The sequence below is a fragment of the Tribolium castaneum genome, chromosome 2, assembly GCF_031307605.1.
Source record: "Tribolium castaneum strain GA2 chromosome 2, icTriCast1.1, whole genome shotgun sequence".
NCBI classification, from domain to species: domain Eukaryota; kingdom Metazoa; phylum Arthropoda; class Insecta; order Coleoptera; family Tenebrionidae; genus Tribolium; species Tribolium castaneum.
In genome coordinates, this window is record NC_087395.1 from 759,190 (window position 1) to 772,680 (window position 13,491).

Sequence of the window (13,491 nt, forward strand, 5' to 3'; positions counted from 1 at the left end):
TTCATTTTTTCCTCAATGTATTTTTAGAAATGGTGGAGGCGCCGGGATAAATTTTAAGATGTTAAAAAGATTTGATTGGTAACCAATAATAGGTATATTTACAGTACAAACGCTGTGCCACCAAATTTGTAAAACACATCTGCTTCAAAGATACTTATCAGAAATAAATAATTTATTTATTTATTTATTTACTCTGTGTTAGGAAACAGTTTGAAGGGCGCATCGAATCATCCAAGTCATATTCGTGGATAAAATAAAAATTTGTTAATTTAGTAATTCTTTAATTAATTAATTTTAATTCTAAGGAAATGTAAAAATTACAGTGATGACTCATGACACCCAGCACAACGCTGCCAATACAACTCATAAGTTGCTCAAAAGTTCCCTATCTGAAACTACTTTCAAATGCACAATGAACATTTTGTAAAACCAAAGTACAAAAAAATATTTTGCTGCTCCCAACAATATTTGTTACAATAGATTTACAAGTTTAATTTGAAAATAATGAGTGTAATTTGAAACAATCAAATTTTCAAACAATTCGATTTCTAAAGAAACTTTGTTTTTGCTCTGATACTGGTTAATTGAATAAACAATTTAAAAATTCTTTGAAAATAAATTTAAGTTTAGTTGCTTTGGTACAAGGCATTTCACTCACCTACTCAAAAACATCTACCTTTCAAATGCACAATGAACATTTTGTAAAACCAAAGTACAAAAAAATATTTTGCTGCTCCCAACAATATTTGTTACAATAGATTTACAAGTTTAATTTGAAAATAATGAGTGTAATTTGAAACAATCAAATTTTCAAACAATTCGATTTCTAAAGAAACTTTGTTTTTGCTCTGATACTGGTTAATTGAATAAACAATTTAAAAATTCTTTGAAAATAAATTTAAGTTTAGTTGCTTTGGTACAAGGCATTTCACTCACCTACTCAAAAACATCTACCTTTCAAATGCACAATGAACATTTTGTAAAACCAAAGTACAAAAAAATATTTTGCTGCTCCCAACAATATTTGTTACAATAGGTTTACAAGTTTAATTTGAAAATAATGAGTGTAATTTGAAACAATCAAATTTTCAAACAATTCGATTTCTAAAGAAACTTTGTTTTTGCTCTGATACTGGTTAATTGAATAAACAATTTAAAAATTCTTTGAAAATAAATTTAAGTTTAGTTGCTTTGGTACAAGGCATTTCACTCACCTACTCAAAAACATCTACCTTGCAGCTAAAAAAATAGAAATCGTTCCAAAATCACGTTGTATACAGGGTGATTCTTTTAGGGCTTGTATTTGAAACTTTTTAACTTCTAATCGACCATTTTGAGTGCAACTAAATTATATTCAAAATGGCTAAGCTTTCCAATCTACAAAAAATTATCGCCAAGTTTGAAATTGTAAATAGTAACCACATACTTTTGTTGCATATATGAGTTCATTTATTTGCATGGTTTTATCTAAGATATCACAGCTCTTGATAAGTGAGTAATTTTTTTCGATAACCAAAGGTTCAGAGAGTTTTTTAGAATTTTCGAAATTGTCAACGGGCAAAATTCATGGCTAGTATGATTTTTTTAAAATGGTTTTAAAAAAACTGCTATTACTCTTTTTTCAAATAGAACGACCCTATTTTTTAACGGCAGTCGAAAGTATATCGATATTTATGGTAATTATTACAATTACGTCCTACCTACCTCTTACAGTTTTTGAAAAAAATCACAAAAAAGAATTTACTTCGTAATTTTTATAGTTAATCAAGTAGACCTTGCAAAATGGTAAACAATTGTTAAACTTTAATATATATTCAGTTTTTAGCTTGTTCATTATCGAAGCAGCAATAAAACAATAAAATTTAATTATAGTTTATTATAACCTAATGAATTATCTAAAGTAACTCTGTCAGTCTGCCATCAAATTTTAAACTTTTTGAATAAAAATGAAGAAGAAATCGAACATTTCTTTTAATTAATAGCACAATTTTATCGTATTTTTCAAAAGTTTACTTGATTAAAAATGAAAATAATGAGCTAAAATTTTGTTTTTGCAATTATTTTAAAAACTGTAAGACATAGACGACATAGTAAATGTTAATAAAAGTCTGCACAAACATTAATATTCTTTTAATTGCCATTGAAAAAACATGGTCATTCTATTAAAAAAAACTGTTATATAACTATTTATTTAAAAAAAATTATATTAGCTTTGTAAAATTGCAAAGTTGACAATCTTAAAGACCTGAACCTTAACAAATGCAAAAAAATGTTTACTTGTTGTAAAGGGTTTACGAGCTGTAATATTTTAAATACACCCTTGCAATTAAAAATTTACAAAAAATTGATATATGTCGAAAAGTATAACAGATAAGTACTAACGACTAGGGTAACTCTGTTTCAAGGTGGCAAATTCAAAAGTGCAATAAAAACAGATGGTTTGAATTTAAAATTTTAAAGTTGGGAACCACGTAGTTTCAGAAATTCAGCCACTTAACATAATTTAGTTGATCTCAGAATAGTCGATTTAGAGAATATACAAGATTTCAAAGCTCTAGCTTTATTAGAAGTTAAAAAATTCTAATGTTTTGTGATTTTTATTCAACTGAGCAAATGTTAATCTTTGGTGATTTTTCCCGGCGCATCCACCATTTTTAAAACCTATCACTTTTTCCATTTTTGCTACCGATTCAATGTGCTTTCGTGATCAATACTCGTATAGAACACTGATTACAAATAGCTATGCTATTATAACATGGCCATTTTGGGAATAATAGCAAGCGAATAACTCGTCATTCAAGATAAGTTCTCTTCTACTTCATTGAATTTATATACTTTAGGTACAATGCTGACCATGATCAGTCTGTCGACTAAATTATTAGAAAAAAATCGGCTATTTGTTTCAAAATCTCGCTTCAAGTTTTTGTATAAACACGTCTGTTTCACGCCTTTGTAATTGAGTAATATTAGCGAGGATATTTTAATCGTTGTTGACTAAAACAAGCTTAACCATGCTGACAGCACAGGCGACAAATACAAAATCAAAGTAAAACTTGCTTAATTTTTAGCTGCCAAGTTGAAATTAATTAAACGCGTTGAAAAAACACTCTTCATCTGTCGTTGGCAGGTTATTTTTAGGCGACATGTTGTATTATCTGAAATTGCATAAGGTTTAAAAATGATCATTTTCTGCTACATTACCTGAGAACGATTTCGTATAAATTATCGTGTTTTGCAAACAACAAACTGTAAAATTAGACGTTTCTAGTTATTACGAAGTTATTCAAGCTGCATCGGATGTTTACCACTGACTGCTCTGCTGGAGATGATAAATAGAATCGCAAAAAATCTAAACCTATTATTCCTATTACCTATTAGAGTTGATCGCTTTAATTTATTTACAACACAAATAACATCGTTCCTTTTTGCTCTTTTTCCCCAATTAGATATTCCACATTATAACTGTTTCAAACACGACCCACAGAATTAAATGTATAAGTACAAAAGATGTGGTGCTTTGGAGAGGGTTATGTAAACATGCAGTAACAAGCTGTCTGTTTTGATAGTGGTTTAACTTTGTTGGCGCAACATCGGTTTACACGTTTCGCCCATTGTATCACGATTTAACACCAGCCAAATTTAAAAACTTCAAAATTTTGCACAAACAGAAAACGAATTAATAGTCAAATCAAGATTAAACTTGACATTGTCAAAAAAAATGTCGAAATAAAAATGAATTTTAATTAAATGCTATGACCGGTTACTTAATGTTCTTAATTATGGTCAAAAAAGACAACGGACACCAATAGGAAACTGTTAATTGTCCGTTGTAGAGAGATGTCCGCTAATAAGAGGTAGAAAGTTTAATATGTTTCTTGTGAAGAAGTGTCCGTCATTTGAGGGTGTCCATTAAGGGAGGTTTTGCCGTATCGTCAAATTTTTAAGAAACTCACATTAATTCAGTTCTAAAAGCCAGTTTTTGCAGTTTCCTGAATCGGTTAATATAAATATGATTGATAATTTTACAATTTCTGAGATTACTTTAACAAAATGTGATCAATTTTCGAACAAAAAGGTAAAACTTGTGTACATTTGCTCATTTTTTTAAGTACAAAATGCGATAAATTGCATAAAATGAAAAACTAAATATCAAATAAATTTTTGTTAGCAAGAAAATGTAACTTTTTTAAGAAACTGTAAACAATTCTTGGTTAGGTTTTTACATGATTTTCCTTGTATAATTCCACTGTAGCTCAAAAACAAATAAATTATGTAAAAAATACGTAAATAATTAATAAAATAAAAATTTTAAATCATTGAATCAAGCATAATTTTCAAATAAGCGCTAATTAATTTTTGCACAAATCATCGTTTGTTTCATTATAAAATTTTGTTACAAAGTTGCAGAAAAATTGTAAAATAAAGTCTAAACTATCTAATAAAAAAAGCTTTTACTATAGTTTTATCTCTTTCTCTCTCATAAAATACAAATTACGTCTATCTTTTACTATTACAAGTAAAAGCATTTACTTTACGTAGTTCATACGACCTAAGGTACTTGAAAAACAATATTGTAAAAGGCCGAGAGAAGAAGAAACAAGCAAACAAAAACTACTTTTTTCCAAAGTTTGTCAAGTATAAGACCATAGGAGGAAAATATTCTGATTTTTTTTTTAAACTGTTGTCAACAATTACTAATTATTTATACACGTGTTTTTATGCAAAATATTTAGCTTGTATACAAAGTTGCAAACAAAATATAAAATAAAGTCTAAACTGTCTTTTAAAAAAAAGATAATAAAGCTGATTCACCTTATATTTAACTTATTCTAGAACAATTTTTGTTGCAAACTAAGATTAATCCAACAAATAACCTAAAAAACGCAAATCTAGAAATCAAAACAACAACAGTTCTTGTAATGTTTTGCATAGATTTAAATAAAAAGATATCACAAAACAAGAATCTAAAATACAGTTTGCGGAATTTTGTTTACAAGCGAGAAATTTATTTACTCGACAAAAATTTACCAAAAAACCTTGAATCTTTTTTTTTGCTGGACTTAATTTTGTGACAAACTTTTACAAAATTTTCCCTAAATACTCACGATTATATTTGCGTTTAATTAAATTTTTAGCTCATTTTTGCTTTGCAAGATTATTTTTATTGCGAAATTTTTATTTAAGTAGAAGAAAAAAAACTACTAGTAAATGTAAAAAATTTGTTACTTTTGTATTCTCTGATTATTTAAGCATGTTTTTCAATCAAAACTAAAACTAAAAAATCGAATACTTTGGCCGTTTTCAGTAGAATTATTATCCAATTTTTAAGACATACCCACTTCATTTTTTTATTTTTAACTTTTTCGAACATTCTACTTTAACAAAAATTTTACAAATTCCTGTATTTTTGTATAATGTGTGTTTGATTTTTTCTTAATTTAGTGAATAATCTATTAAATCTCCTTATAAAATCACACAAATCTTCTCAATTTAAAATGACAAACATGGAGTAGTTGTTATCTTATTATGCAAACTTGCAGTAAGCTGAAAAATAATAACAATAATTTAAAAATTCTCCAATAAAAATAAAAGATAAGTATACACTTGATTACGTAATAATGGATTGAGTTGCCAGAAAATTGATGTTGCCTGACATAACATGTAAAATTCCCGGAAAGCACTCACCTGTATAACATCTTCGAAGATTTGAAAATCAATCATTCGACAAGTTTGTCTCAACTAGTAACAACGATCATTTTTTAATTTCAAGTAAGTCAATTTTTGTTTTAGAAAAATGTCGACAAAAAATAAAACAAATTTTTTTGAAATCACACGAAAAGTTTTATGGCCAGTTGAAAACGAGGAATTAAGACCTGGAATTAGATACAAACTCATGATTGTAGCCTTTTTCTCAATCACTGGAATACTTGTTTTCTCAATAACACTTTACTCAGTTTTGTAAAAGCTCTTAAAAATAAATATTATATTGTTTAAAAAATTTCACATGGTTACGATATAAATGTCGAAGATCTGGAAATTTGTATTGCAATTTATGGCATTTGTTACATGGTGTGTGTGTATTTAAACAACTAACACCAGATAGCATTATTGTAACGTGATTTGTCTCAATTTTACAAATTTGGGAAACCTCCAGGATTTGAAAAACTCAACAGCGTCAATTAAATTTTACAACAAAGCTTTATAATAATTTATAATTTTCTTGCAGCTGTTGTCTACAATGGAATAAAGTTGCTGCAAAGAGACAAATGTAAAAAAACAGCCAAGAAAAGTTGTACACGTAATTTTTATGACAATACAGTGAAATTTTGTTTAATTAATAATTTTAAAACAACTAACAATATATTATAATTACAATTATCTCAGCTCTTTTTACCAGAACAAAGATGAAGCTAAAGCTATTCGATAAGGCAGATTTTTTACGGGCTACTGAAATTTGTAACGGTGAAAATAACCTCTTACTACCCACAAAAGATTTTAACGTCTGAAAGTTTTAAGCTTAATATTTTGCATAAAGACACGTGTATAAATAATTAGTAATTGTTAACAACAATTTTTTAAAAAAATCAGAATATTTTTTATTTATGGTCTTATACTTGACAAATTTTGGAAGAAAGTAGTTTTCGTTTGCTTCTGGGTTTTTTTTCTCACGGCCTTTTACAATATCGTTTTTCAAGTACCTTGGGTCGTACGAACTAAGTAAAGTAAATGCTTTTACTTGTAATAGTAAAAGATAGACGTAATTTGTATTTTATGAGAGAGAAAGAGATAAAACTATAGTCAAAGCTTTTGCAACATTTGATAAATAATACATTTTTTTACGAAAATTTAGGCATTCCTGGGTTGTAGGTACTGCACCACAAAATACGTTAAATATGGACTAAAACAGATTACTGTTTTACAGAATTCAGTTAAAAATTTTTTTTATGCACAGTCGAACAAAGTGAAAATGTAACAAATGAAACAAAGTTATTGAGGCGTCATTTTCACTTTGTGCGACAGTATTATGTTGTAGTAAATGTATATGGTGGCAGAGAAAGACATTAGTTAGTATTGAGACAAGATCGCAAAAGTTTTTACTTGTTTTATGTTTTATTTGTTGTTTAGTCTTTATCTCTTTTTTTTTCTTTAATTACGACTATTTTACAAGCTTTAAGTTTACAAGCATTTACTTAACTTTATTCACACAGCTCAATTACTTGTAAGATAGCATCGACTTAAAAATGTGATTTTGTAACAAAGTAAATAACTTGTTTATTGTTTATTCATGTGCCAATAAAAGCTCAACACAAAAGTTTATTCGAAAATTTTATTTGCAATTTTTTTATTAAAAGCGTATAAGAAAAATCGTCTCCTATTTTTTTTAAAACAACATTTCTTCTTTCTAAAGTACATATGAAAACCTAATTGAAAAAACTTTTCATAAAAAAATGGTGGAGGCGCCGGGATAAATTTTAAAATATTTTTGATTCTAATTTGATTTAGAATTAATTAAGTGTGTTTGTTTACACACTTAATTTGTAAAACCAATCTATTTTATTCATTATTATCAGTAATATAATTAAATATATATTTGGATAGTGGAAACGGACTAGTAAAGATTTAAATCGTTGTCTATAAGTTTACAAACTTCCTCAAAGAACAAAATTATTTCAAGTTTGCGATGTTTAATAAACTTTTGTCAGAATGACAAGGCCGTTCATAAAAATCTACTGGTTAATTTGTACTTCTTCGTTATGTTAATTTTTTGTGTTTTCTCTTTTTTTCGTTTGACGTATTTTCTTCTTATTTGTAAGATTTGAGTTTAAGAGCAGAGAACAGCAGTTTTGTTCTTCATCTGAACTTCGCTTGCTTGTTCGTACAAATAAAGTGTTATTATAATTATTATTATTACTACTTTACATTTATTATATTATTATAAAATTACACAAATTTTTAATCTTTAGAAACAATAAATTCTTACTTATTTCTATGTTTACTCTGACTGAATTTTTGTACTTTTACTTGAACTCTCATAGGATGAGAAAATGCAAAAAATTGAAAAAATAATTTTAATTTTCAAAATATCTCTGCTAATAAAATTTTCTTGTATTTTTTTATAATTTTTAAGTTTTCATTTGCATGCTCTCGTTTATAAATTAAATTTTTCGAACATTATATTTAACAAAAATGGTGGATATAAATATTATAAAAATATTTATTATAATTATGTAAATCTTTTCTAGCTTGCGATGTTTAATAAATTATTTTGGAAACGACAAGGACGGTTATAAGAAACTACTGGTTATTTTATACTTCTTCGTTATGCTACTTTATTGTGTTTTCTTTTCGTTTGATGTATTTTTTATCTTGTTTGTAAGATTTGAGCTTAAGAGCAAAAAACAGAAATTTTGTTTTTCATCTGAACTTCGCCTGTTTGTTCGTACAAATAAAGTGTTATTATTATTATACATTTATTATATTATTATAAAATTACACAAATTTTTAATCATTAGAAACAATAAATTCTTACTTATTTCCATGTTTTCTCTGTCTGACTTTTTAAACTTTTAGAAGATAAAATAAATGTCAAAAACTTTATTATAAAAAAGTAAAGCTGATGAAAACAAATGAATTTTAAATTTGTATTAGATAGAATACTCCTATCTTTGAGAGATTGGATGAGAAAATGCAAACAAATTAAAACCCTTATGTGTAAAAATAATTTTGAGTTTCAAAATATCTCTGCTATAAAATTTTCTTGTATTTTTTTTTATTTTTAAGTTTCGATTTCCATCCTCGCGTTTATAAATTAAATTTTTAAATTTAACAAAAATGGTGGATGTGCCGGAATACATTTATAAAAAACTTCTGTGCTTTTGCCATTTGCAAGTTTATTAAATCTTGTTATAAAATCACCTTTTCACAAAGGCAAAAATAATTTCACTTTAAAATGAAGTATATGTAGAAGTTATCTTATTACGCAAATATAAAATAAGCAAAAAAATAATAATAATGTTTTAAAATTTTCCAATAATTACATAATAATAGATTGAGTTGCCTGACATAACATGCAAAATTACCAGAAAGCACTCATGTGTATAATATCTTCGAATATTTAAAAATCGATCATTCGACAAGTTTGTCTCAACAAGTAACAATGATCATTTTTTAAATTCAAATAAGTCAATTTTTGTTTTAGGAAAATGTCGCCAAAAGATAAAATAAAAATTTGTGGAATCACACGAAAAGTTTTAAGATACAGCTTGTTATGGCCAGTTGAAAACGACGAATTAAGTCCTGGAATTAGATACAAACTTACGATTTTAGCCTTTTTCTCAATCACTGGAATACTTGTTTTCTCAATATCAGTTTACTCAGTTTTGGAAATCAAACGTATTATTTGAAACATCTACTTTAAGAAAAATATTTTTTTTATTTAAACTTTTCAGAGGGTTACGATATAGACGTCGAAGATGTGGCAATTCTTATTGCAGTTTATGGCACTTATTACATGGTTTCTGCTTATTTAAACAACCAACACCAGATAGCTTTATTGGAACGTGATTTGTCTCAATTTTACAAATTTGGGAAACCTCCAGGATTTGAACAACTCAACAGTCAATTAAATTTTGCAGTCAAGGTTTTAATAATTTATTCGTTTCTGGGGACTTTTGTCTACAACGGAACAAAGATGCTACTAAGAGAGGAATGTAAAAAGAACAGCCAAGAGAAGGGTTTAAGTGATAACCATTGTGGATTAATTGCCACTTTTATGTTCCCTTTTCGAGTTGATTATTTCCCTGTTTTTTACATAGTTCTGGTTATCACATTTTTGTTGGCCCATACGTTGATCAAGCTCTGTATGCACATTTCGTTCAATGCTTACGAAATCGTCAATCATATTGTGTTAAGGATTGAGCATTTAAAAGAAATGATTTTGAGTTGTTTTAACGAGAGGAACCAAACAATCGTGCAAAAAAAACTAAGAGTTTGTATTTTGTATCACATTGAAATACTTGAGTATGTTTCAATTTGTTACTGAAACAAGTGTATAAGTTAAAAATTTGTAGTATGGCAGCAAGGTTGGATAAGAATTTTTTTAATACAATGTTTGGCCACTTTGCCCTAACTGGCGCAATTTGCGCCTGTTTGGAAAAACAAATAGTTTTGGTAATTTATTTGAATTTAACGATAGTTTTAATTCCTTTCCAGGGTGTGAATATTGTAGCAGGGACTTTGCATTTTATCGGCTGGATTATAGCTTTGTTTGTGGGTTGTGTGGCAGGGCAATGTCTTCTTAATGCAGTGAAGCTTTCATTTTCTACAATTTTACTGTTATTATTTTTCGATATTGTAGAGTGAGATCATTCCTAACGCACTCTGGGCGGCTAAATGGTATCACGCTGATTTGCGAACCCAAAAAACTTTACTTTTTATGTTGGCAAGATCGCAGAAAGAACTCACAATCAAGGCTGGACCGTTTGGAATTTTGTGCTTTCCACTTTTTGTGACGGTAATTATAAACAACAGAAAAAAATAACATTGTGTTAATGTTTCAGGTTTTGAAAACGTCGTACTCTATTCTGTGCATGTTAACGTCGTAAAAATAGAACAAATAAAATTGTTTGTTTTTGCACCAAATTGCATCACAGTATTAAAAGAGAAGCAGTGGTGTATTTAGGTATAAAAAAGCAAAAAGGTTTTTCTTGTCTGTGTGACGAGACATTTTATGTTCTGGATCATAAGCATAAGCAATAATAAGAAGGCAAATAGTCGTATATTTTGATATGATCTTCTCATTGGCGCCAAACTAGCTCTGTCTGTCTTATCTCATTCTGTTTCGGATTAAAAGCATTGAAAAATTAAATTTCAACTTAGAAATATACAGAATGGGTCATTGATGCGTGTTTCGTATGCAATTTTCACGAAAACTGTTGGTCGGAAAACAATTTTTTTTTTGATAAAGGCAGATATTAGAAGGACTTTCCAACAATACTAAACTTCATAGGCTTATTTCTACTACTTTCGGAGTTATTGCTCGATAAATTTTCCAGGTACCGAAAATCTTGACAAAAATCCTAAAGTAAAGTGAAAAAATGAAGATTAAAAACATAATGCAATTCCCTCTTTTGCATTTTTAACACCTCAGGAGGAACGTAAAGGTATAGAAAAACTATGCAACTTTGGTGGAACAAGGTTAAAAAAAATTGATTTTTTGGTACCTTGAAAGAAAGTTGCTATTTCACTTTTTACAATTTTTAAACGGCGATTACGCCGAAATTTTTAGACCTAGAGCAAAACGGTTTGTTTCTGTAAATTTTGCAGCTTATCGTGAGTATTGTACACCGCTTACTTGAAAATATTTATGCAATTAATAAAAATTTGAAAATAGTCGGTTATTTAATAAAAACCACATAACACAAAAACTAAAAATTGTAGAGCAAAATAGTTAGTTCCAATAAATTTTGCGACTCATTTTGCGTTTTGACGATATTTTCAAAATCAAAAACTTTATTTTTTTTGTTTAAAATTTGGATAACCATTTTATAGAGAAATAGGTAATTCTACAACCAAAAAAATCATAACTCAAAAACTAGAGAGCACTGAGAAAAGCGATTTGTTCTTACAAATTTTGCAGCTTAATTTACGTATTATACCAACTTTTTACACAACTAGCACATTTGAGAACATATTTATAAAATTATTTAAAACTGAAAAATGGTGGATGCGCCGGGTTATTTATTAAAAAATACTTATTTCAAGAACTAGAAATTTTAAAGCAAAACGGTTTTATTTTGTAAATTCTGCGGATTGTTTTGTGTATTGTACCAGCTTTTTACAACACTAGCTTACTCGAGAACTTACATTTTGCCGCTAAATTAAAAGATAATTTGATTATTTATTTATTTGATTTTTCTTGGCATCTAAAGTTTGTATAAATTTACTTGTTTTTAAAAAAAATATATTTTTAAAGTTTGTCATTGTTTGTTTGTAAATTGTATTCAGTAAAACTAAGAATTAGAAAAAAATTAAAATAAAATTTAAAAAATCATATAGATGTCGATTTTGTTTTCAAAAAACGCACCCCAAAAATGAATGTAGAAACACAAAAGTCACTAATTATAAGTGCACGTTTAAAAATGTACAAATATACACAGGGTGCCATTTAAAAAAACTATGTTAAAGGCTGCACTGAAAAAATAAAATAAAACCCTGTATAGGTCGAAATAATTTTAGAACGTACTTTTTAACTTCCCATTTGCAGTGCCATTTGTTTCATTTTGATATCTTTGACAGTGTAAGTGCAATCGAGCACGCCCATATCAATGATCACCCTGTATATAAAAATTTTAAGATTAATTATCTTAACATAAAAAACCATAATTTACCAAACTAATATACGAAAGTGAAGGATTAATTTTTTATATTAGACGTATTATCTAATGATCAAACTAATACACCGAGAATTTTGATTACACACACAAACCTCAATTTTTTATTAAATATTTTAGCATTTTTTATTTTTATTGAACCCGTTTTTTTGTTTTGTATTTAATGACTAAAAACTACTAAAATGTAATTAAATCAACTTTTTTTAAATGCAGTCGATTTCAAAATTCACCAAGAATTATAAATGAACTTTGTTTCCATCAGCTCTGTTTTTTTATTATTATTTTTGTGACATTTGTCTTACATTTTTAAGAAACAAAAATTTTTTTCGACATGAAAATAAATAAAGATTCATAATTTCTAAAGTTTCAAAATTTGTGTATATTTATTGTTATCCTGAATATACGTATTTTACGTACTTTAGAAAAACTTAATAATTATATTAATAACACTTTATTTGTACGAACAAACAGCCAGAGTTCAGATGAACAGCAAAGCAGTTCTCTGGTCTTTCATTTAAACCTTACAAACAAAAAGAAAAACACATCAAATTAATAAAAAGAAACACAACAAATATCAACGTATCTAAGAAAAAAATATATAAATTTTTTTTTTATTTTTTTTTATTACTTTTTTTACCCCATTTAACCTCTTTAAAAAGTATTTAACCACAAAGGCTTGCATTGTCTTGCCGATTAAGTAAGTATGCAAAATTTCAATTAATTGGGACAACGGGAACTCATTAAAATTTGACTCCAAAAATATGCAACAGACAGACGGACAACAAAGCAAGTTAAATAAAAGCTTTTAAAAAGAGCCGTTGAGAATTAAAAAGTCAAATTAAAACAAATATGTACATTTTTAATAAATTTCAAAAAGCTAATAATTGCCAAAAAGCCTAAACTTAGAAGCTTTCAAGGTAGACCCAGGTGCGACCGCAGAAGTAAATATGGGACTTTCCATCTTGTATTTATTCTTGACCTCAAAAGTTTTCGTCGGTGATGGAAATAAACTAGTCAACCGGAGCAATATCGAAACGAATTTTACCGGAAACTACCGTCACCGGATCACAAATTCCACACATTGGAAGACTCGATATAT

At 27.7% G+C, this 13,491-nt stretch overlaps 2 protein-coding genes across 3 annotated transcripts in view; one reads left to right on the forward strand and one right to left on the reverse strand.

The window, feature by feature from the left end:
- LOC656715 (metabotropic glutamate receptor 2) overlaps positions 1-13,491 on the reverse strand; it is a 419,913-nt gene that overhangs the window by 251,965 nt on the left and 154,457 nt on the right. The window lies entirely within an intron of this gene.
- LOC107399182 (uncharacterized) lies at positions 9,206-11,391 on the forward strand. Its single transcript, XM_015984938.2, has 6 exons — positions 9,206-9,393; positions 9,450-10,020; positions 10,071-10,170; positions 10,213-10,305; positions 10,358-10,513; positions 10,560-11,391. The coding sequence occupies exons 2-6, from the start codon at positions 9,512-9,514 to the stop codon at positions 10,602-10,604; spliced, it is 903 nt and encodes a 300-aa protein (XP_015840424.2). The 5' UTR covers positions 9,206-9,393; positions 9,450-9,511; the 3' UTR covers positions 10,605-11,391.